The 23,926-nt window shown below is 36.5% G+C and overlaps 2 protein-coding genes across 2 annotated transcripts in view; one reads left to right on the top strand and one right to left on the bottom strand.

Moving 5' to 3' along the window:
- Positions 1–2,670: 2,670 nt before the first annotated feature.
- cfl1l (cofilin 1 (non-muscle), like) lies at positions 2,671–8,994 on the top strand. Its single transcript, XM_052151005.1, has 4 exons — positions 2,671–2,824; positions 7,487–7,782; positions 8,130–8,206; positions 8,281–8,994. The coding sequence occupies exons 1-4, from the start codon at positions 2,822–2,824 to the stop codon at positions 8,589–8,591; spliced, it is 687 nt and encodes a 228-aa protein (XP_052006965.1). The 5' UTR covers positions 2,671–2,821; the 3' UTR covers positions 8,592–8,994.
- Positions 8,995–9,141: 147 nt separating this feature from the next.
- Positions 9,142–23,926, bottom strand: part of rrbp1a (ribosome binding protein 1a) — a 28,288-nt gene continuing 13,503 nt past the window's right edge. Inside the window, exons 9-29 of the mRNA XM_052150981.1 lie at positions 23,695–23,846; positions 23,498–23,532; positions 23,307–23,382; positions 23,128–23,165; positions 22,930–23,011; positions 22,804–22,841; positions 22,629–22,704; positions 21,920–21,960; positions 19,348–19,435; positions 18,574–18,666; positions 18,039–18,131; positions 17,842–17,931; positions 17,668–17,760; positions 15,942–16,013; positions 15,608–15,703; positions 12,687–12,770; positions 12,466–12,537; positions 11,668–11,745; positions 10,480–10,575; positions 9,826–9,969; positions 9,142–9,734 (exon numbers count right to left, since the gene is read on the bottom strand). Of these exons, the coding sequence (XP_052006941.1) occupies positions 9,696–9,734; positions 9,826–9,969; positions 10,480–10,575; positions 11,668–11,745; positions 12,466–12,537; positions 12,687–12,770; positions 15,608–15,703; positions 15,942–16,013; positions 17,668–17,760; positions 17,842–17,931; positions 18,039–18,131; positions 18,574–18,666; positions 19,348–19,435; positions 21,920–21,960; positions 22,629–22,704; positions 22,804–22,841; positions 22,930–23,011; positions 23,128–23,165; positions 23,307–23,382; positions 23,498–23,532; positions 23,695–23,846 (1,676 nt within the window). The 3' untranslated portion in view covers positions 9,142–9,695. The remainder of the gene's footprint in view (positions 9,735–9,825; positions 9,970–10,479; positions 10,576–11,667; positions 11,746–12,465; positions 12,538–12,686; positions 12,771–15,607; positions 15,704–15,941; positions 16,014–17,667; positions 17,761–17,841; positions 17,932–18,038; positions 18,132–18,573; positions 18,667–19,347; positions 19,436–21,919; positions 21,961–22,628; positions 22,705–22,803; positions 22,842–22,929; positions 23,012–23,127; positions 23,166–23,306; positions 23,383–23,497; positions 23,533–23,694; positions 23,847–23,926) is intronic.

Raw genomic sequence — 23,926 nt, 5'->3', positions numbered from 1 at the left:
GGGAAAAAATGAACTTAAATGATTTTAGCAAATGGCTGCAATATAACAAAGAGTGAAAAATGTAAGGGGGTCCAAATACTTTCCGTACCCACTGTAAATGCATAATCTGCTATATGCTCGTCCTGTAAATTCATGATTAAAAATAAAAATGTGAACGATGATAAAAGCTATTAAATGTCTTAAATGATGGGTAATAATAGATTGTGACGGATTTTTTACAACCCTGTCCGTCAAAATGAAGGACGATAAGAAAGTTTAACGCAAGCACCGTATGGGACTTGTTTATTTACTTTGTAAAAAATGTTGCATAGCCGAATTTCAAACATTACAAGTAATCATGCTACTATATGGACAGAAAACATAGACAAGTTCTTGAAAAGGATCAATATTGACGATGATTAGCCTGTGTGGGGTAGTGGTGTGCTGAAAAAAAGGTTGTGAAACACATATGTCACAGATTTTTGACAGCACCTGAAAAGTAATTAAAATAAGACACATTGCCTCTTAAAGACAATAAAGATTAAAGATTAAACTTAGTACAGGAAAGATGATATTAAAAAACAGAACTGAAATGTTAAAAAAAGAAGAAGTAAAAATTCAAAAAAGAATGTCAAAACTTATTTACTTGATGACACCTAGACACCTTATTGTCTGAAACATCTCAGAAACGGTTTTCATTTAAAAAAAAAGCCATTGATATCTGCTTCTTTATCCAGTGATATCTTGTAGAAGAACTCTATAAGAAGAGAACATAAGGATAGTTGATATGAAATACATTTTGGAAGCTGACTTGTGGTATGACATGACAGCTATATACTATTTTAAAACTATTAAACTATTTTTAACATTTTGCCTATTTTTTTATTTATTATGCATCAGCTTTATTATTACATATAAAATTATATATATTCATGTATATTTAAACCTAAAATCTTAATGTTAATAACAAAAAGACAATTGACACATTATTCATCAACTTCCCATATGAGATCTTAATAAGGCACCATCCTTTTCCAGTCCTGCAACACAAGAAAGTCAGCTTAGTGTCATTTAAAATGGATTACATTGGTGAATCTGCACTTTTAAGAGTGTAGATGATATGCCTTTATCAGGACTGCACATGCAGGCTGACACATTCTTCCATGAGCGGAGAACCTGCCTCATCATGCTCAACTCTACTGATGAAGTTTTACACTCAAAAACAATGTCGAGAATTATAGGTGTGGAGTCAACTCTAAACTCTAAGAGCAATAGTGTCTCTAAAATTAATATAAGCTATAAATAACTAGCATGAATAAATGCAGGACAGTAACCACCATGATGTGTCTCTTTTCAATGATTGATTCTTTTTTTTTTTTTTTTTTTAAATATGGAATGCCTAATTCCCAATGTGCTGTAAGTCCTTGTGGTGGCATAGTGATGGTCTGAGACCATCAATCCATGCATCTTATCACGTGGCTTGTTGAGCGCGTGACTGTGGAGACATAGCGCGTGTGGAGGCCCATGCTATTCTAAGCACCATCCATGCACAACTCACCAGGTGCCCCACCGAAAGTGAGAACCGCACATTATAGAGACCACAAGGAGGTTACCCATGTGACCAATTTGGTTGCTTAGGAGACCTAGCTGGAGTCACTCAGCATGCCCTGGATTCCAACTCGCAACTCCAGATTTGGTAGTCAGTATCAATACTCGCTAAGCTACCTAGGCCCCATTCAATGATCGATTCTTGAACATTTACATTTGGTCCCCATCAATCTGAAATATTTGGTTACATCCTACATGAATGGATGAATTCATGTTTGAATGAATGAACAGCATTTTCCAATAGAAAAAATAAGGCAAAACTGACTTGACCACAGTGGCTTATAATGAATCCACCATTCTTAGCACTGCAATAACCAAAATCATCCTAATAAATACAAAATATACATATAAAATCAGACAAAGCAGCATCCCAGCAAACACAAAGAACAATCATCTAATGTTAGTGTATGGTTCCCATTTGGTTATTTTTGGGAACAACTCCTAACATCCTTGGAATGTTCTTTTTAGGTCTTATTTTTACAACCATAAACTAACCTTCCCAGAACATTGCAGGGAGGTTTTTGTGTGACAACCTAATAAGGTTTTATTTTGCAGTATCACATTTTTGTATTATTTTACATATTTTTCAAAATGAAATACAGCATTTAATTAAATGTAAAAAATTAAGATCACAGTTTATGGGTTTGCAACCAAAACATATTATAATGATCAGATTAACTTTATGAAGAATTATTTCCAACATTGAAAACTAGGGTTAGTCGTAGTGTGAAAAGCATGAACACAATTTCCTTTCAAATTAACTGCTGCTCTGTGATAATCATCATCATCACCCTACGTCATGTAACTCATATTTTCACACCTGGATCCTCCCCTCTGTAATATGTGTGCCCTTCTCACCAAATAAGGGTTTTTTGGCAGGCTTTCCTCTGATGCCCTGTCTTCCTTATAAGGGTGTTTTGTGCAGTCTCCTTCTGCACACTTATAAATAAATGCATCACTTTTATATGGCTTTCTTATCACAGGTAGAAATCAGATATAACTCCAGCAACAGCAGGATGCATTACTGTACAACTATCCAGCAATTAAAGGTGTTTGTAGCTGCGAATAGGTGACAAGGTATTGCAGTGGAATTTCAGGACAGTGAGGCCTGAGCTGTGGAATAGAGGGTGTGTTCAACTTTGTGAGTTTGATTGATCGTGCAGTGTTGAAGCACTTCTTTCCTACTCAGGGCAACAGTGTACTTCTCCCTTCCTTCTCTCAAGAAGCTTTAGGCATGGTGAGTCCTGAGACATTTGTAATTGTGTGGTATATTTTAAATGTGCCTTTTCAACCATTTAGTCAAAACTAATAAGGGCATTGTTATTATTTGCACAATAACTGTTAAAAACTGTGCTACTTTTATTTCTAAATTGGTGTTGTGAAAGATCATGTAAAATGGGTGGAAAAATAAAATGTATTCTTATCATTCAATTTACACAACTGAAATTTCTTTTGCAGCATTTATATTAGTTTTAGCTAATTTCAACCTAAAAATATGGGTATGATTATTTATTTTTATTTATTTATTAAGTGCAATCAACAATTTTGTAGATATTTATTTAAATGGGAGATAAGTATTGTGTCTCACATTACATTTCATAAGTTCTGAAGTAATACTAATTAACTACATGTACTTCTGTGTAATTCTTTTGTGGAGGTGCTTCTAATTAGTCATTATAATAGCATTTAATATGTGTAATGTGGAAACTATAAAGTGTTACCAAAGTTTGATTCAGAGGCATTCCAGAATTAACTCCCACCAATGTGTCTTGAGGTGTAACATCTTCTTGTTTCAACTTGTTTGTAAAGGAATGGAATGTGAAGGCCACAAACTTGTTCAGGTTTTAATCTAAATTTGTGTTTATAGAAAATAAGGTATATATATATTGAAGCTAGCATTATATATATAACAAACATATGCATGTATTTTACACACACACACACACACACACACACACACACACACACACACACACACACACACACACACACACACACACACATATACAGTATACATACATATACAGTTGAAGTTAGAAGCTTACATACACTTAGGTTGAAGTCAATAAATCTAATGTTTTAACCACTCCACAGATTTAATATTAGCAAGCTATAGTTTTGGCATACCTACTTTGTGCATGACACAAGTCATTTTTCCAATAATTGTTTACAGACAGATTGTTTCACTTTTAATTGACTATATCACAATTCCAGTGAGTTAGAAATGTACATACACTAAGTTAACTGTGCCTTTAAGCAAATTCCAGAAAATGATGTCAAGCCTTTAGACAATTAGCTTCTGATAGGAGGTGTAATGAATTGGAGGTGTACCTGTGGATGTATTTTAAGGCCTACCTTCAAACCCAGTGCCTCTTTGCTTGACATCATGGGAAAATCAAAAGAAATCAGCCAAGACCTAAAAACAAAATAAAAAAAAAATAAAAAAATTGTGCAGGTCTGAAAAAGTCTGCAAAAATCTGGTTCATCCTTGGGAGCAATTTCCAAATGCCTGAAGATATGACAATCATGTGTACAAACAATAGTACGCAAGCATACGCCATGGGACCACACAGCCATCATACTGCTCGGGAAGGAGACACATGCAGTCTCCTAGAGATTAATGTAGTTAGGTGTGAAAAGTGCAAATCAATCCCAGAACAACAGCGAATGATCTTGTGAAAATGCTGGAGAAAACAGGTAGACAAGTATCTATATCCACAGTAAAACAAGTCCTATATTGACAAACTGAAAGGCTGTTCAGCAAGAAAGAAGCCACTGAAGCCACAGACTTCAGTTTGCAAGTGCACATGGGGACAAAGATCTTACTTTTTTGAGAAATGTACTCTGGTCTGATGAACCAAAATTAGAACTGTTTGGCCATAATGATTATCATTTTGTTTGGAGGAAAAAGGGTGAGGTTTGCAAGCCGAAGAATACCGTCCCAACCGTAATGCATGGGGGTGGCAGCATCATGTTGTGGGGGTGCTTTACTGCAGGAGTTACTGGTGCACTTCACAAAATAGATGGCATCATGAGGAAGGAAAATTATGTGGATATATTGAAGCAACATCAGCCAAGAAGTTAAAGCTTGGTTGCAAATCGGTCTTCCAAATGGACAATGACACCAAGCATACCTTCAAAGTTGTGGCAAAATGGCTTAAGGACAACAAAGTCAAGACATTGGAGTGGCCATCGCAAAGCCCTGACCTCAATCTGACAGAAAATGTATTGGCAGAACTGAAAAAACCTGAGCAAGCAAGGATGCCTACAAACCTGGCTCAGTTGTACCAGTTCTGTCTGGAGGAATGGGCCGAAATTCCAGCAACTTATTGTGAGATGCTTGTGGAAGGCTACCCAAAATGTTTTGACCCAAGTGTAAACAGTTTAAAGGCAATGCTACCAAATTCTAACAAAGTGTATGTAAACTTCTGACCCACTGAGAATGTGATGAAAGAAATAAAAGCTTAAATAAATCATTATCTCTACTATTATTCTGACATTACGCATTCATAAAATAGTGATCCTAACTGACCTAAAACAGGCAATGTATTCTACGATTATATGTCAGGAATTGAGAAAAACAGAGTTTAAATGTATTTGGCAAAGGTGTATGTTAACTTCTGGCTTCAACTGTATGTGTGTGTATTATATATATATATATATATATATATATATATATATATATATATACATACACATACATGCAGTGCATCCAGAAAGTATTCACAGCTCTTCACTTTTTCCACATTTTGTTATGTTACAGCCTTATTCCAAAATTGATTACATTTATTATTTTCCTCAAAAATCTACGTGAAAGAAGTTTGTTTGAAATCTTTGCAAATTTAAAAAAAATAAAAAACGAAACAAATCACATGTACATCCGTAAGTATTCACAGCCTTTGCTCAATACTTTGTTGAAGCACCTTTGGCACCAATTACAGCCTCAAGTCTTTTTGTGTATGATGCTACAAGCTTAGCACACCTATTTTTGGGCAGTATCTCCCATTCTTTTTTTCAGGACCTCTCAAGCTCCATCGGGTTGGATGGGGAGCATCGGCCCATTTTCAGATCTCTCCAGAGATGTTCAATCAGGTTCAAGTCTGGGCTCTGGCTGGGCCACTCAAGAATATTCACAGAGTTGTCCCGTAGCCACCCCTTTGTTATCTTGGGTGTGTGCTTATGGTCGTTGTCCTGTGTGAAGATGAACCTTCGCACCAGTCTGAGGTCCAGAGCGCTCTGGAGCAGGTTTTCATCAAGGATGTTTCTGTACATTGCTGCATTCATCTTTGCCTTGATCCTGACTAGTCTCCCAGTTCCTGCCGCTGAAAAACATCCCCACATCATGATGCTGCCACCACCATGCTTAACTGTAGGGATGATATTGGCCAGGTGATGAGCGGTGCCTGGTTTCCTCCAGACATGACGCTTGCCATTCAGGCCAAAGAAATCAATCTTTGTTTCATCAGACCAGAGAATTTTGTTTCTCATGGTCTGAAAGTCCTTCAGGTGCCTTTTGGCAAACTCCAGGTGGGCTGTCATGTGCCTTTTACTGAGGAGTGGCTTCCGTCTGGCCACTCTACCATACAGGCCTGATTGGTGGAGTGCTGCAGAGATGGTTGTTCTTCTGGAAGTTTCTCTTCTCTCCACAGTGAAATGCTGGAGCTCTGTCAGAGTGGCCATTGGGTTCTTGGTCACCTCCCTGACTAAGGCCCTTCTCCCCCGATCGCTCAGTTTGGCCGGGCAGCCAGCACCAGGAAGAGTCCCGGTGATTCCAAACTTCTTCCATTTACAGATGATGGAGGCCACTGTGCTCATTGGGACCTTCAATGCTGCAGAAATGTTTCTGTAACCTTCCCCAGATCTGTGCCTCGATACAATCCTGTCTCAGAGGTCTACAGACAATTCCTTGGACTTCATGGCTTGGTTTGTGCTCTGACATGCACTGTTAACTGTGGGACCTTATAATCTTAAGATTATCAGTGGGAACAGGATGCATCTGAGCTCAATATTGAGTGTCATGGCAAAGGCTGTGAAAACTTATGTATATGTGATTTTTATATATATATATATACACACACACACAGACATACATACATACATATACATATATACACACATCGATCAGCCACAACATTAAAATCACCTGCCTAATATTGTGTAGGTCCCCTTCGTGCCACCAAAACAGTGTCAGCCCATCTGGGACCAACAATCATCTATCAACAATCATCTACCAACAATTATCTAATCAGCCAATTGTGTAGCAGCAGTGCAGAGCATAAAACCATGCTGATATGGGCCTGGAGCTTCAGTTAATGTTCACATCAACCATCAGAATGGGGAACAAATGTGATCTCAGTGATTTGGACTGTGGCATGATTGTTGGTGCCAGACAGGCTGGTTTGAGTATTTCTGTATCTGCTGATCTCCAGGGATTTTCACAAAACAACAGTCTCTAGAATTTACTCAAAATGGTGCCAAAAACAAAAAACATCCAGTGAGCGGCAGTTCTGCAGATGGAAATGAGAGAGGTCAATAGAGAATGGCCAGACTTGTTCGAACTGACAAAGTACGGTAACTCCGATAACCGCTCTCTGTACAATTGTGGTGAGTAGAATATCATCTCAGAATGCTATGAGATGTGGGTTGGTGCTATTTTGCCAACACGAAGGGGACCTACTCAACATTAGGCAGGTGGTTTTAATGTTGTGGCTGACTGGTGTGTGTGTATCTATCTATCTATCTATCTATCTATCTATCTATCTATCTATATATATATATATATATATATATATGTGTGTGTGTGTGTGTTAATTATGACAAATGTGTATTATTGTGAACCTGCCTTGGTTTAGCTTTCTCTTTTACATAATATATAACCATTGATTATCATCTAAACCAGACCTCAGGTGTAGCCATCAGTGATGAGGTGGTAACCATCTATAACTTGATCAAGTTGCGCCTCCGGGGTGCTGAGGAGAAAGAGAGATACAAACTTGTGATCATGCGTATGAGCGATGACCAAAAATGCATTATTGTGGACCACGACAACTGCCTGAGAAACAAGGATGTGGAGAACGAGGCGGACGTCTTCAAGAAGATCATCAGTAAGCTTCCTCCCACAGAGTGCCGCTATGCCCTGTATGACTGCACCTATGAGAATAAAGGTCTGAAGGAGGATCTGGTCTTCATCATGTGGTATGACATTGATTGATGAGATTTTGCAAGTCACGTGACAGCTTGTGTTCCATGTGGCAAGCTTAAGTGAAGCAAGTTAGCATTTTTAGGCTTTAATTTTGACAGTTGTTATAAATGCATCCCTCGAATTAATCAGGAATTGGCTGAAAATGTTCTGCTGCAGTTTAGTCTAGGGTATATTTGTCACTGTTAAATATATGCTCATTGTTGAAGGCTGAGAAGTTTAGTGGGAGCAAACCGATATAGAACAACTCCTAGGACAGCACTTTTTCTATGGCTTGAATTTTTAAAGATTTTTGTATGTGCAGAATAGTTTTCTTCCTGTAATAGTGACTTCTTCTGTACAGGGCCCCTGATGAAGCACTCATGAGGAGTAAAATGGTCTATGCAAGCTCAAAGGGAGCTCTTAAATCCAAATTGCCAGGTTTGTTAAGGTGCTGATGTTATAATGAATTTGGTGTCCAGTGATGATGCTAAGCCTCTGTTTTTTATTCTCAGGTTTGAAATTTGAGTGGCAAGTGAATGACTGTGCAGACAAAGATGTATCGAGTCTTGTGGAGAAACTTGGTGGGCGAGGTGTAGTAAAGACTGTGGAGGGTAAAAAGTGTAAAACTCCCCTTGATCAATGGTTTTACAGACCAGATGTTCAAAATGAAAATGTTCACAGAAATGTTATGTTTTCAGGTATGATAATAAACTTGGCATGTCAAGTATTTGTATTTCATTCCACCAAGTATTCCCAATATAATAAAAGTGTCAAATGTTGCAACTGCTTTTGCATGTATGGGAGTTCAGTTTGGCATTGTTAGCCAACTCTTTTTTTTTTTTTTTTGCCATGTCAGAACAACTCCTTATCTTTATACACACATGCAGCATTATTCAGCAGATAGGATTTGTTTTAAATGTTAAACCATCAATGAAAATTATAGTGACAGAAACACTGTTTTTAAAGTTACAATTACAAATGACAATTTATACAATTTGTACAACTATGTTAAAATGTATACTTAAAATCATGTATTGTGTGATTGTAAAAAGATTTAAATATCTGTTGCATCAGGGGTTTACCTTGCAATATTTTAATGCAGTTACTGTCAGAGGGCTTTTGCATTATAACATACATCTTTTGTTTAGCATAAAATATATCTGCGGTTGAATGTTTTACTTTGTCCAGATGGACCCATGTCCAAATAAACAGCCACTTTAAAACCCTCTTCCTGTTTCAATGAATAGATGAGAAACAAAAAACATAATTCAACATACTTCGGACTTAATAACCTGATTTAACAGAGAGTGATTTCATATTTCAGATTCATAAAAGGGATATTTTGACTGATGCTGGCACTACGATTACTAGTTCATATACATTTATTAATGTCCCCTTCCAATACTAGTAAAAAGAGACCATTGCTTTTTCAAACAGATAAACAAGCCACAAAATACCAAAAAACTATTTTAAAAGGAATCTGACAGTAATACTAAAAGCTATGTTGTAGGTATGTTTATTAATCATCAAACTTATACAGTGGTCTTTAAACCAACTACACAGAGGGCATTCAAATGCTTTATCCATGTACCATAAAAGTATGTATACTCATTCACTTACAAGTAATTGCACTAATTGGTGTACACTTAAATGTACATATGGTTTCCCTTTTAACACTGACATCAGAGGGGAGAGATCCAGGAGCAATCAGAAAATATAAGGCAGTTGAGGAATAATTCTGACATAGCCATAAGATTTTACATGGAATGTGTAAAGTAAAAATCGTTCCAGCACATCTCCTAAATAAAAAAAAAAAACGATTTATCCAAAAAGTGCAATTTATTCCCAAAAGACTCCAGTACAACATAAATGCTCCATTTTGGTCATCCTAAGGCAATTTTTGGCAAAATGTGTAGCGTTTTCCTCCTCAAACAGAAGTGCCTTTCTTCACCTCTCCACTACCCTCCTGAAAAGACCACAGTAAGATAGAAGGAAGTTAATGTAGCCATGTAGAGGCTCCCCCTCTTAACTTGTATTAATATTGGTGCAGTATTTACCTTTTCAAGCAATTGATCCTGCAGGGTCTTGACTTTTTCTTTTTCTTTGGCAAGTAGGTCCTGACTGTTTCTGAGCAGCTGCTGGAGTTTGGTGGCTGCCTGGCCTAAATCTTTGGTCATCATTCGCTCCATTTCTAGACACTCCTAAAACACAAATTCATGAACATTAGGGCTTTACGCAGAATCAAAATTTCAAAGAGTTTTCTAAACAAGAACATTTCAGAGAAAGTAGAAGGGCTAAATGGACAAATTAAGGATAAGTGGGTTTATCAGAATCAGATACCGGTAATATTATTGACTTTTTTTTTAAGCCAGAATTCAAAGAATTCACATCTTTTCTATTGTATTCATTGTTCATTTTCATTTTATGATGAGTGATTTCAACTGTAATAGTAAAAAGGTAGCTTCAGTGTTAGGAATCGTTCACCCAAAAATGTTAATTCTCTTATCATTTCCTCACCCTCATAATCTCCCTTGCCCAGTAGGTGGCAATATGCACAAAGAATGCAAATTGATGAGAGAACTGTAATTTCTGAGTGTGAACTATCCCTTTAACTGATTTTATGTCCGGTTATTGGTTATCAGCCACACCATATTTAGTAGCATATGCCCAAATTTCTATATCAATGCATGCCTTGTCAAAATGCACAGTACCTTCATCTGAGCAACATCCTCCATGGATTCAGTGTCTCCAGCTGACTTTATTTGTTCTATATGGGTTTGAAGCTGGTTTCTGAGGGTCTCCTGTGCCTTAGGAAGAATGAGTGGATGGACATAATGAGCTTAAAATGAAAGATACACAAAGAACCAGATGCGCATCAAAATAAAGCTGATGGAAAAACATATTATCGCTAAACTTTCACAAGCGTCTACATAATATTTTTCCGTTTAACTCAAGTGCATCAACTATGTCGATACTTCAAATGTCATGAAAAACTGGTTTGGAAACACATGATTTTTTTGTGTTGGCATTAACAGAAAAATATATATTGTCACATGACAATCGTTAGCCTGTATTAATCATGACTACAGTATACATACTAGAAAGCCAATTTATTATACATGATTATGGATTGATCTTAACGGCATACCTGCACAGATCCGATGCTGCAAACATGACAATTCCAGGAGTGCCAACACAAATATCTCGTATCATGCACATCGACACGTGCACAGAAAACAAATTAATGGCCACTATTTGTGATTAATTTAATTCATCCATTCATTTATTAAAGTTGCTTTTCCACACCATTCAAAATAATAGTCGGCAGTCATGGAATAAGCCCATAATACAAAAAACATAATCTCTGTGCACAATGATGTTTTATTTAAAAAATAAATACACAATACTAGGAGAAAAGCATCAGTGTGCTTTTTTTGGAACTCTAACATATAACCCAATTCTATAAAATTATTGTTTAGCTTACTTTTTTTTTAAATGTCGACAAAATTCCCTATATTAAATAAAATAAATTAGCCTACCAAATGAATAAAGCATTAAATAAAATAATTAATGGCTTAAGGGCAGATTTCCTTTGCGATAAACCAAAACTAATGCGACAAAGTGTTTTTTAGGCATGAAGTCATCACGCATACCTTTTTATCAATAAAAGGCCATCTGAATGGAAACAGGCACAAGACGGCAAATTTTGCATTTTCACTTTGTCGATAACAATACAGCGTGAAAAGTGGAATGCGACAAAGTGTTTTTTAGGCATGACGTCATCACGCATACCTTTTTATCAATAAATGGCCATTTGAATTGAAACAAATTTCCGCATTGTCACTTTGTCGATAACAAAACAGCGTGAAAAGTAGATGGAAACTTGGCTACTGATGTACCTGCTCTACTTCTGCAGACAGCTGATGGTTTAGAGCCTGTTCAATTTGCAGTTTTTCCACCATCTGCTCAGCCTGAATCTGAACCACAACACATATTTAAACCATGTCAGTCCAAACTGTTATTTTGAACATTAAAAATCAGTGGCAAAAAGACTAAAAACTTCAAAAAGCATGCAGTCAGATCTTTTAAAAGCAAAAGAGACAAATGTTAGTGGTTAAAAAGGTAAAAACTCAAAAGTGCAGATATTCATAAGTGAAAACAGGTGCCGTGGTTAACAGAAGCTATTGAAAGAAAATGCTGAAATATGAAATGGCTGGAATATACATTCGATGTCCCCTTATTAGCAGCACTGGATAGTGTGATAATTCTGTAATTATTTGCTCACAATGATGTTGTTCCAGACCTGTATGTCTTTCTTTGTACTGTGGAACCCTTAAGGAGATGTTAGGTAGAAGTTTAGCCTTAATCACCATTTACTTTCATTGTATGTAAAAAGATGAAAGTGAATGGTGATTGAGGGTAAAACATATATTAGCCAAACCTAATATGCCTAATATAAAAATGAAATTCATACAGGTTTAGAATGACTTGAGGGCAAGTAAAGACAGCATTTCCATTTTTGGGTGAACTACCCTTTAAGTGAAACCTAGAGATTCCTAACTAGCTAGTATTTTAGGGGAATCATCAACATCATAGGTTTTGGGACACAGACTACAGCTAGTAGTTCCACAATTGCAGTGCATATCTAGTGCTGCTCAGTAAGGTGTGCAGGGTGCCCCTGTGTGTCGAACCCTAACCTGACACTCAGGCTGCCCGTTCTCGGCCACTCCCTGAGCTCGCAGTGCCATGTCACCAAGCTGCTTCCTAACCTGCAAAAGGAAGCAGTCACTCAAGAAAAACCACCACTTTGATCTGTCCTTGGCAATCCTTCCCATTGGCACAGGATTGAGGGTAGCACTATTAGAATTATAGGTGTAAATGCTCACCTTATGGTTTTTGAGGGAAAATGGTAACTGACCTGTGAAAGCTCCTCACTCTGTGTCTGAATCTCTTTCTGGGCTGCACTCAGTTGTCTTTCCGATTCCGATAAAAGTTGCTTTAACTGAAAACAAGCAAAGGAACTGTTAAATGCCAAGGCATAAATAGCCACTCAATAGATGGTCATATGTATGTGAATCTGATTTAATGCCTATTCACAACAAGCACAAATTTTTTTTATTAACATTTTATTTACGTGAAGAACGCATAGCTTATTGGTGCCATCTTGTGAAACCGGTAATTACCGACTCAAGTTACTGACTCATTCTTCTATAATAATTTTGAGAAGCATAAAACCTTTGCTTGATGGCTAATAGCTATGGAGTCCCCAGTTAAATCATGAAAACAATAACAATGCTTGGATGAAGAAGCCACCGAGACACAAAGTGCTGGATAAGAGAGAGCTTAAAACAGAGAAAGACAGCAATAAAGCAACAGTAAAAAACATCATAATGGGCTATGACAGATTTCAAAGGTTGGCCAGTTGAGCAGGGTATCGATTACGATTTACAAGTTCTCAATTCAATATCAATTCATATGGGTATATTTCAGTTTATAAAGGGCACCTTCTAACTACGTACTTCAAGAAAATACTTAATTTTACTCATTACATTCAATGTGTTTTTCATCATTTTGGTCACATTTTGGCTTTTTAAATATAAACAAATTCATGTAATCCATCAATAAATATGATACAATACTGCATATATTATGTTTTGTTCAGGGCAGTCTATTGATACATTTTTAATTCAATTAATTACATGGTATGGCGATTAATTAATCGTAGTTAATGGCATAATAAATATTTGCTGAGAAAGCCCCTCAAGTAATTCTAAATTTTTACAAATTATATACACACACATATACATTATATATATATATATATATATATATATATATATATATATATATATATATATATATATATATATATATAATTACACACACACACACACACATTATTATTTTTTATAATAATAAAATAATAAAATAAAGGGATTACATTATTTAGGCACAAAAGTTAAGCATTAAAAAAGACAATAAAAAAAAAAGTGGCTTTAGAATGCAATATAGTTTATTTCAATATTCATCATTGGCCTACAGCTGAATTCGAGATTTATTATAAGGGCTTGTCTAAGGATGCATCAATGTACACATGTATCAGACGGATGCTTTTGGAGCATCTTGGTTGCAATGTGTCATAAACAACAAGGTCACCCTGTCAAGATAAACAGTTTAAAACTTAGAAAAACACGTCTTGAGATCACTGCCTTTTGTATTTGTGCTCCATGAAGCTGCGTTTGTACACAAGAGCATGTTCTCATCTTGTGTTGTTTGCCCTCTGTAAGTGTGATTTGTTCTCTCTGTTAGAGCTGTGTCACATGTTGCCTATACAGTGAGTTTTGCTTACTGCCCCCTATAGAAAACAGTTAGTACTTCATGTATGAATTCCTAATATGGAAGGAATATTCCTTATTACGGTCTAGGGACATGATTAATCGCAATAATTGTTTTAACAGAATTATGGTTTATATTATTAAGAACACTGAATTAACACATTAAATCGACAGCCTTATTTTGGTTACATGTTTATAACATGGATAGTGCTTGTCCTGGATGCTGACTGGTCAACAGCTGTGCTTTATTCATGATAAAGCACAGCTCTGACCTCTTCATGGAAACTTTTATTTGTATTACTCAGCCGCGCCCATAGCTGACAGTTATTCTTTTTGCCAAGCAATGTTCTATTTATTATTCACTTTCAGGGACTACATTTTCAGACAGAAGGATGATTTGTGTCCTTAATATTTGTATTATTTGGTTACCATTTTACAAAAGCAATAAAATACTTGAGGCTGTGCCATATTGTGAACATATTCACGGCTGAAGGGGTTGCAGGCACTCCGCTTTGCTTTGTGCCTAATAACGCCCTTTAGCCATGATTATATTAACAATATAACATGGCCTCTCATGACTTTTTGCTTAATTATTGTTTAATTGCATAGTTTGTACTATTTAAAAGTATTTATTTTATAAGAAAACCGATTGTTCTGTAAAGAGTGTCTGTAAATGAGCGAATGTTAACGAGAAAGAGACTTCAATTGCTTTATCTCATCTATGCCATGCATGAATAGAATTCAAATGTTATTTATTTTTTTATCAACAACTGACTCTTAAGAACAGAAAGGGTATTAAAAGAGACATTATTCAATGACAAATGCATCACGTGGATCTCGTTTTTGGACACACATTACACAGAACAACTTTTACGCTCATCATGCAGTGAAAGGATTTTGCTGCTGAATAGTTCACCACTATACTACACAATCACTGGTAAGGGAAATCTGAACATTTACCAGCCAGTTGCCAAATATATACTATATTTTATTCGCACAGTGCAAAATTTGGTTGCATACGCGTATGATTTCCTTGGATTGTGTAGAGGGTTGAGTAAAAGTTTGATCTTGGAATTTAAGAATTGATATCGAGATTGTTCAAATGAAGATTGTAACTCATCAGAAAATCTATATTTTTACTCACACAATTGAGGGAAACAGAGTGATCACAACAGGTAGAAAACCGCAATAAAGTTCTAGTCATTTTATGCATCTATTCAAAATGCAAACGGTCAGCCTTCTTCAATAGCAAGTTACATGACATAAGGGTTGGTAACAGCAGAAACTGAAAACATTTTCGATCTTAAAGAGTATCAACAGATCTGTTACAGTTTAGTGATGGGTAGCATTTTGCATTAAAATTGTGAACGATATTAGTATATGCCACTTTTTTTCGCTTATCTCAGGGACTTTTTTTGTGCACCCGAAAAATAATACGTATTTTGTTAGGCAATTTGCATCACTGTAATTGTTAATAGGCCTCTAGTCAGGAGTTTTCGCTCACATGTGTCATCTCTTCAAATTGGCTCTGGCTGTCCGTCGAAGCTGACTGAATGCGTTCCTCTAGTTGGGCCTCCAGCAAAATAACCTTGTCCTTCAGCTGCACACAAATGAACAAATGTACAAGACTAGAGTCACTAAGGATTTTTAGTGTGTTTTTCTTTACATACTCAGTTGCAATCAATGGAGTACTACAAAACAAATAATTAACTCGCTGCATACATGACAATCAAATGTTGCTCAGTGAGGAAACACTCATTTACGTACAGCTGATTAAAGTAGGATAATCTGAAAGTGATATATGATTTGTCTTTGTCTTGGTGAGGTGAGAGTGGTACCTCTTGACTGCTTTGATTCTCCGCTCTCAAACTCTCTGTTGTCTCCTCCAATTCTTGAATGTTTTTGAGTGCCTAAGAAAACAAGACAAAATGACACATTGGCAAAATGTCAGGATGACACTTAGTATACCTCAGTAGTGGAATGATCCTCCAAACGCCACCCAATAAGGAGAGTCCAGCACAAATTTCAAAAATGTAATAGTAAAGCCATTATAAAGTTTTTCAATTATGCTACATCTATGTTTTAGCCTGCACTGGGTTAACTTTTCAATTTGTATTGCAGTACTGCTAATATTATGGTCTACAGTTACTAATCACTAGCATTTGAATTGTTCCTTATTTAAAATTATCTACTAAATTAATAAATGTAAATGAATATTTAATATGGAAAACAAGGAAAAGAACCTTTATTATCAAAAATGTTCACATCAATCTTCACTCCATACCCCATAATGATAAAGCAAAAACCAGATTTTTGATAACTTTGCAAATTTAATAAAAAGAAAAATCTGAAATATCACATTGACATAAGTATTCAGACCCTTTGCTATGACACTTGAAATTTAGCTCAGGTGCATCCCATTTCTCTTGATCATCTTTGAGATGTTTCTACACTTTAATTGGAGTCCACCTGTGGCAAATTCAATTTCTTGGACATGATTTGAAAAGGCACACAACTTTCTATATAAGGTCTCGCAGCTGAAAATGCATATCAGAGGTCAACGGAACTGCCTGCAAAGCTCAGAGACAGGATTGTGTCGATGCACAGATCTGGGGAAGGATACAAATACATTTCGACTGCATTGAAGCTTCCCAAGAGCACAGTGGCCTCCATAATTCTTAAATGGAATTAGTTTGGAACAACCAGAACACTTCCTAGAGCTGGCTGCCCAGCCAAACTGAGCAATCTGGGGAGAAGGGCCTCGGTAAGAGAGATGACTAAGAACCTGATGGTCACTCTCGTTGAGCTCCAAAGATCATGTGTGGAGATTATAGAAACTTGCAGAAGGACAACCATTACTGCAACACTCCATCGATCTGGGCAACACTCCTCTCCTCAGTGCAAGACACATAAAAAAAAGCACCTAAAGGACTCTCAGACAGTGAGAAACAAGATTCTCTGGTCTGATGAAAATTGAACTGTTTGGCCTCAATTCCAAGCTTCATGTCTGGTGGAAACCAAGCATCTCTCATCACCTGCGTAATACCATCCCAACGGTGAAGCATGATGGCGGTGGTAGCATCATGCTGTGGGCGTGTTTTTCAGCAGCAGGGACTTGGTGACTGGTCAGGGTTGAAGGAAAGCTGAACGCAGCAAATAGGTTCACCATCCAACAGGACAATGAGCCCAAGCACACAGCCAAGACAACGCAAGAGTGGCTTAGGGACAACTCAGTGAAAGTGCTTGAGTGGCCCAGTCAGAGCCTGTACTTGAACCCAATCAAACATATCTGGAGAGACCTGAAAATGGCTGTCAACTGACATTCCCCATCCAACCTGACAGAGCTTGAGAGAATCTACAGAGAAGAACAGCAGAAAATCCCAAAATCCAGGTGTGCAAAGCTTGTCACTTCATACCCAAAAAGACTTTAATTGCTGCCAAAGGTGCTTCAAATAAGAACAGTAGCAATAAATATGAACATTAAAAATTCTCCCATTGAACCTCAAATGCTCCCAGTGTTCACCATGGGTTATGTGTGTGTATGTATTAAAAATGTAGACACACCATCCTCAGTTTCTCCTCTGATTCTGTTATCTTGGCCCTCCACACACTTTCCTCCTCCTCTACACTCTTCTGAAGGGTCTTAAGCATCCCCTCCTGTAAAACACAAAACAGACCTGGCTCAATCACCTTTCCATTAAAGCTTTGCTGAAACAGATTCCTGAAGTATAATATTACCGTTTCAGCCAGTACGCTCCTGTACTGTTCACATTCTGCCTGTAGTGTAGACTGACACTCTTGGGCTGTCTGTAGTTTCTCCATTACCTCCTATTAAATAAAAACAGCATTTTAACCTTTACAAGTCTGCCTCATATCCCCACTAGGGGTCGACAAAGATGAAAAAATTACAAGGCCAGAAACTGCTGCATTCTTACCAACATCTCTGTGCTTTGTTGGGATTCTGGGGTCTGTTGCTTTTGATTTAATTCCTCTTGTGCTTTCAAAGCAAAGTCCTGCAGCCATTTTGTCTGAATAAATAATATGCACAGAATCATCTAGCATTCAATGACTTGCAGAGAGAAAGTTACAGAAGATTAAATGGATAGTTCCCCCAAAAATAAAATGATTAACTAACCTTCCGTGAAACACAGACAGCATCAGTCACCATTGACTTTCATTGCATTTTTTTTTTTTTTTTTGTCTAGACAAAGTAAATGGTGACTGATGCGGTCACTATGTGTAACATCTCCTTTCTCCATGGGAGAAAAGTCACAGATTTGGAAATACATGAGGGTGAGTAAATCATAATGAGGGAAGTTTTTGGATATTAGATAGTTACTCTATGCATACTTAAACTTAAATCATTAAATATAGGAATGATATTCCCTCTATGAAGTATTTGCTTTTACAAGTTAATATTTGAAAGACTATGTTCATGTGATAACTATGAGACACTGAAATATAAGCCACCTGTTCTGTCTCTATGTTGATATGTGGGAAAAGGGAATGAAGAACTTCTTTGGTCTCAGTCTGGAAAGATTTCAACATGTCCTCCAAACTCTCCTGTAATGACATGTTCAGTGACAACCAAAAACACTTTCAGTACATTACAACAAAAGTGCTAGAACCTTTCAAACCAACATCAATTCAAATTTTAGCTAACAAATTAAACGTTAAATAACTTTATAAGAACTGATGTTAAACACTATTCCCTGGTCAAAAGTGACAGCTGAAACTGTCTTGGCCCAACCAAATACTGACTAAAAAAAGAAAACTACACTAGAAAAATATTAAATAAGACATTTTCTGTGAAAACAGAACAGCAAACCTTTTATTCTGCTGAATAAAACTCAAACAAATCTTGAGTGGTTTCTTAATAAATTGCATTCTTCTTCATTTGAAAGTGTTTGCTAAATTACCCATACAGAAATCTGATATATGGCCATAAATGAACACACACTTACACACATTTGTACAAATATATACACACATATGGTCACATAAAATACACACAAAATCCCCTCACACTGAAATTGGAAATGCAAGAGTACTGCTTAATTGAATTTTATATAGCAGGGCCATATAATGTACTGATATGGTGAGATATGATGTGTGCCTCTGCATATTTATATATATATATATATATATATATATATATATATATATATATATATATATATATATATATTATTGTGCATATGCAAGATAATGACAGACACGTTTACAATAGCTTTGTCTACTTACGCAACTCTTGCCTTGTGACTGATATAGTTCCTTGAGTTGCTGCAGTTCCTGATGTAGTGATGTTGCAAGGCTTTCTTTCTCAGTTACACTGGGAAACATCAAAACCACTCAATATAAGAATCAAGAGACTTTATTATAGAGTAATCTTAAAGGGATAGCACATCCAAAAATTTACATTCTCTCCTCATTTACTCAACCTCATGCCATCCTAGATGTGTATGACTTTCTTTTTTCAGCAGAACACATTTGAAGAAAAATGTCTTAGCTCAGGAAGTCCTTAAAAAGCAAGTGGATGGTGATCAGGCCTTTGAAGCTCCAAACAGAACAGACTGTCAGAATAAATGTCATCTATACAACTCCACTGATTAAATTCATTAGTTAAAGCTGCACTACATAACTTCGTGCTCTCTATCGACATCTGTGGTAGAAACTTGAAATTGCAAGCAAATTGCACACTCAAAGCACTTTTAAACAGAGAACAGGGGACTCTGGTCAGCCACCACAAGTGATTATTTAAGTGTTTTATCTACTCTTAATGTTTGAATTGTACAACAGTTTTCAATTTAAGAGGTTAAACTCATAATATGGCTGATATGATTTCAATAGAAGACTTCATTATATGTATACTATATTGTCCAGCCTCAGTTAAAGGGGTCATGACATGGTTTTTTTTATTGTATTATTATGTTCCCTTAGGTGCAATTATAGTATTAATATATTTTTTTTTAAGAAAAACTTTTAAAATCTAGTGATTTATGACCTTTTCCCACCCTGTTTCTCATCCTCTGATTCAAACAGTCTGTTTTGGGGGCGTTTTCCATTTAAGACTTCAGTGTTAACGCCCACTGTTATGATTGGCTAACGTCAGTGCCTATGTATCAATTATTGACGCCCCAGCCAGAACAATATGCAAGTAAACTAAGTAAAAACACTGTGATTATTCATAATGAATGAAATTGCGCTTTAAAAAGTAGTTTAAAGTTTAAAATAGATTACTTACAGTTTGCGTCGTCGTTGTTCCCAGAATAGTCGGCACGGACTTATCTTTGAGCAACAGTTTTCTGGCAAAGCCAGCATCATATTGAGATTTGTTCTCAAAACAGTCATCCTTAAAATGTACAGAACAAACGCTTAAGTTAACACTGCCGTGACTGGAACGTCCGCAAAAAATAAACTGCATCCATTTTTCCCTGACGTCTGGATCTTTCGGCAGCTTATTCAGAGGTTTTGTTTGACCACAGCCAGGAACAGCACATCTGTGTGGCATCGTAATTTTCCTGTGCACAAGTAGTCTCTGTCAGAGCTCGCTGTCCATCGACTGAACACTTGTGAGGCGCACGGCGATACTGAAATGAGCGTAGCTGTCTTGCGCTTAAAGCGTAGTTATCTTGTGCTGGAGGCGGTCATATGCAAACGCTGTTACGTCACTTCTAACCGACACGTCACTTCTAACCATGAATCCAGAACGAGCTGTATTTTGAGCTTGATTAAATAAATGATTCGTTTAGAATGGGGAGGACGTCTTAAAATATTAAACTTGCAGGACGTTTTAATGATACAAAGACCTCTTATATACCAAAAGATCAAGGCAAATTTGGTTTCTCATGTCATGACCCCTTTAATACAAAAGCATGTATATGCAAAGCACACAATAACACACAATAAACTAAAAACATAAAATGAGGATTCAATAATGATGGGGATAAAATATACTTTAAACATAAAAATAATATGCTTAAATATGCAATATAACAACTACAAGAGTATATTACTTATGGATATTACATTATGACGCAAAGATGAACGTCATAAGCCAGCGATTTTGTGCCAAATACAACCCGACAGCTCAAAATACAAATCATCTTTATAGGCTTACGGTAGTGAATCGGGGTAAAGGACATTGTTTTGAACATTGACTGTATATGTATTCAATCAATTATAGCAATTTGTTAATTTTTAACCAAAAATTTTTAAACTGCCCAGCAAGAGGTACATTGTGCAGCTTTAAGAACTTTTTAACTATAAATCATCACTTCCGATCAGCATTAGTATGTGCATTCAAGAGAGGGCGGAGTTCACACAGTCTCTATGGACCCAAGCTCACATTTTTCTCTCTGTTGAGACATCCAGGATGAGCACACAGAGCACCACTTTTAGTAAACATACAGATACAAATAAAGATCTAATCCAAAACCAACAATTCTTCCGTACAGCATTCCTCCTACACAGTTGTAAACAGCGCTTCTCTTCCGGGTGTGTCACGCATGCGTCTGTTCTCGCGCGAATATGCTGCTGACCGGAAGCAAAGATTTATAATTAATAAGAGATTAAATATTGATCTTTTTCGCATCAAAATTGATAGTTTTGCTTTAGAAGACATTTATTTAACCAGTGGAGTCGTATGGATGACTTTTATGCTGACTGCCTGTTCTTTTTGGAGCTTCAAAGATCATATCTCCATCCACTTATATTAAGGGCCTACTGAGCCAAGGTATTTTTCTATTTTTCTTCAAATGTGTTCTGCTCAAGAAAGAAAATAAAGTCATACATTTGACTTAGAGTGAATATGTACCTCTTAATTACTGACTCCATTTTGGCTTTGTTGTCTTCCATCTACAGAGAAAGAGTGTGTTATCAGACATGGTCGAATTGATCCAAATACATTTAATAATAACTAACAATCCTGAACAGGTATTTCAAATTTGTCAGTGCTTTTTGAAATCCGTTTAAAAGGCCCAGTGAAATCAATATTGCAGTTTTATGGCATTTAGTCCATGTCTATTAGCTTTGAAGCCATCTATATGCTACTGTACTCCTAATAGTTAAAATATACCTTTAGCAGATACTAAATGCATTTACAGTCTCTCTCCTCCAGGAAAATGGGCCAAAAGTATACTTACAATGACTCATCTTGAACATTACAGATTTTTGTCCAATCAAATGCTCTCTAGAATGAGAAGGTCCCTCCCCCAAATAGTCCTAACAACAGGTGGTAACTAAACGCATTTAAAGCCAATAGGCTATTTCTTAAAAAAAAAAAAAAAAGAGACATCCATTCGATATATTCCACCCAGACTTCCTGTTTCAATGGAAAATACATCAACACGGGAAAGAAACCTGCACTTGCAAAGCACTTTCATGGGGTCTTTAAGATCTACAAAACATACTTTATGCATGTTTAGTATTGTTCCAAAATGTAATAAATGCAATTCTGTCAACTTAAAGTCAAGATAAGCTTTCTGTGGAGCAAACTAATAAAATAATACAATATATGCACTTACTGTAGTGTTGCACTGTTCTTTATACTGTCTCAACTCATTCTCAAACGAAGCCACCCGAGCCTCCTCTTCTTTCAAACTACAGGAACAGGAAAAACAAAACACATGACAATTAGAAACAGCTTAAAAACAAAATTGCTTTACTTAAGTTTTTGCTTGGATTACAAATGATGCCTACCTGTTTTGTAGCTGTTCCAGCATTTTTGTGTTTTCAAGCTATAAATAATTGAACAAGCAAATTTGCATGAATGTTTAAGTCTGAATTTAAATATGTTGAGGAGTACAGTTGACATGATAAACTTACATTGTTAAGGTCAGAACTTTTTTCTTTAACCTGTTGAAGTTCTTCCTGAAGAGTAGCTATTTGGTCATCTTTTTCTTTGATGCTTACATTCAAATAATAAGGATAAATAAACAAGATTAATATTGGGTGACATGTCGTGTGCATACTAAGCTATATTCAAATACATTAGTGCAGTGGGAGCAAATATGCTCACTGTACCTGTGCAAAAACTGCTGCACCTCTGCTCTGTTATCCACCTGAGAGGGACATGAGATTAGTTCAAGTCAGCACAAAGAAAACGAAAAGACAAATAAAATTAAGTTATATTAGTTGTTCAAATCAAAGCATTTTAACACTTTTACTTGCAACAACCCCCAAAACATCAAGTTCACCTTCACCTGATTGCCGATGGTGTTTTTGAGTTGGGTCATCTCTTCTTCAAGACTTGAAACTCTACTCTCTTTCGCCTTCAGGCTACAGATCAATGAGTGAATGAGAATTCAAGTTCAACTAAATGTTATGTCAAAAAGCTGACGTACATTTTTTCATACAACCAAGAAGGGAGATAGATGCAGACAGTAAATCTCACCTGCTCTTTGCTAGCTCCAGTTCAGCCATAAAAGCCTGTAAAGATACATACAAATGATTATCAAATCACTGCCTCGCCATACACATAGTAAAATGCAGATGAAAAGTTAATATTAGGGATTTTTAATGGTAACGCATTAACAGAAAATACATAGCAGTAGCTCTTGTAGCTTATAGTCAAGGAAAGTGGAATCTCACCTCTGAAATGTGGTTCCGTTCCTTGTTCTGGCTTGCCTCCTGCAGCTGCTCTTTCTCCACCTGTGTCTGCTTCAGCTGGCTCTGCAGACTCTCCACCTCTCCAGCACTCACTCTTAGTTCTGCCTCCACACTAGCCACACGAGCTTGAGCCTCTGATAAAGTTCATTAAGGAAGAGATACATTTTAATGTGGATGTCTTTTTGATTTAACTTGTGCAATACAGAGTTCAAAA

This window comes from Xyrauchen texanus, chromosome 20 (assembly GCF_025860055.1).
Source record: "Xyrauchen texanus isolate HMW12.3.18 chromosome 20, RBS_HiC_50CHRs, whole genome shotgun sequence".
NCBI lineage: Eukaryota > Metazoa > Chordata > Actinopteri > Cypriniformes > Catostomidae > Xyrauchen > Xyrauchen texanus.
This window is presented reverse-complemented; position numbering and strand designations above follow the sequence as displayed.

What these genes read in the sequence shown, in the direction of transcription:
- cfl1l (XM_052151005.1), top strand. An exon ending in GATCTGGTCTTCATCATGTG is followed by an intron (nt 7,783 to 8,129) that starts GTATGACATTGA and finishes TCTTCTGTACAG; the next exon opens with GGCCCCTGATGAAGCACTCA. An exon ending in TCTTAAATCCAAATTGCCAG is followed by an intron (nt 8,207 to 8,280) that starts GTTTGTTAAGGT and finishes TTTTATTCTCAG; the next exon opens with GTTTGAAATTTGAGTGGCAA.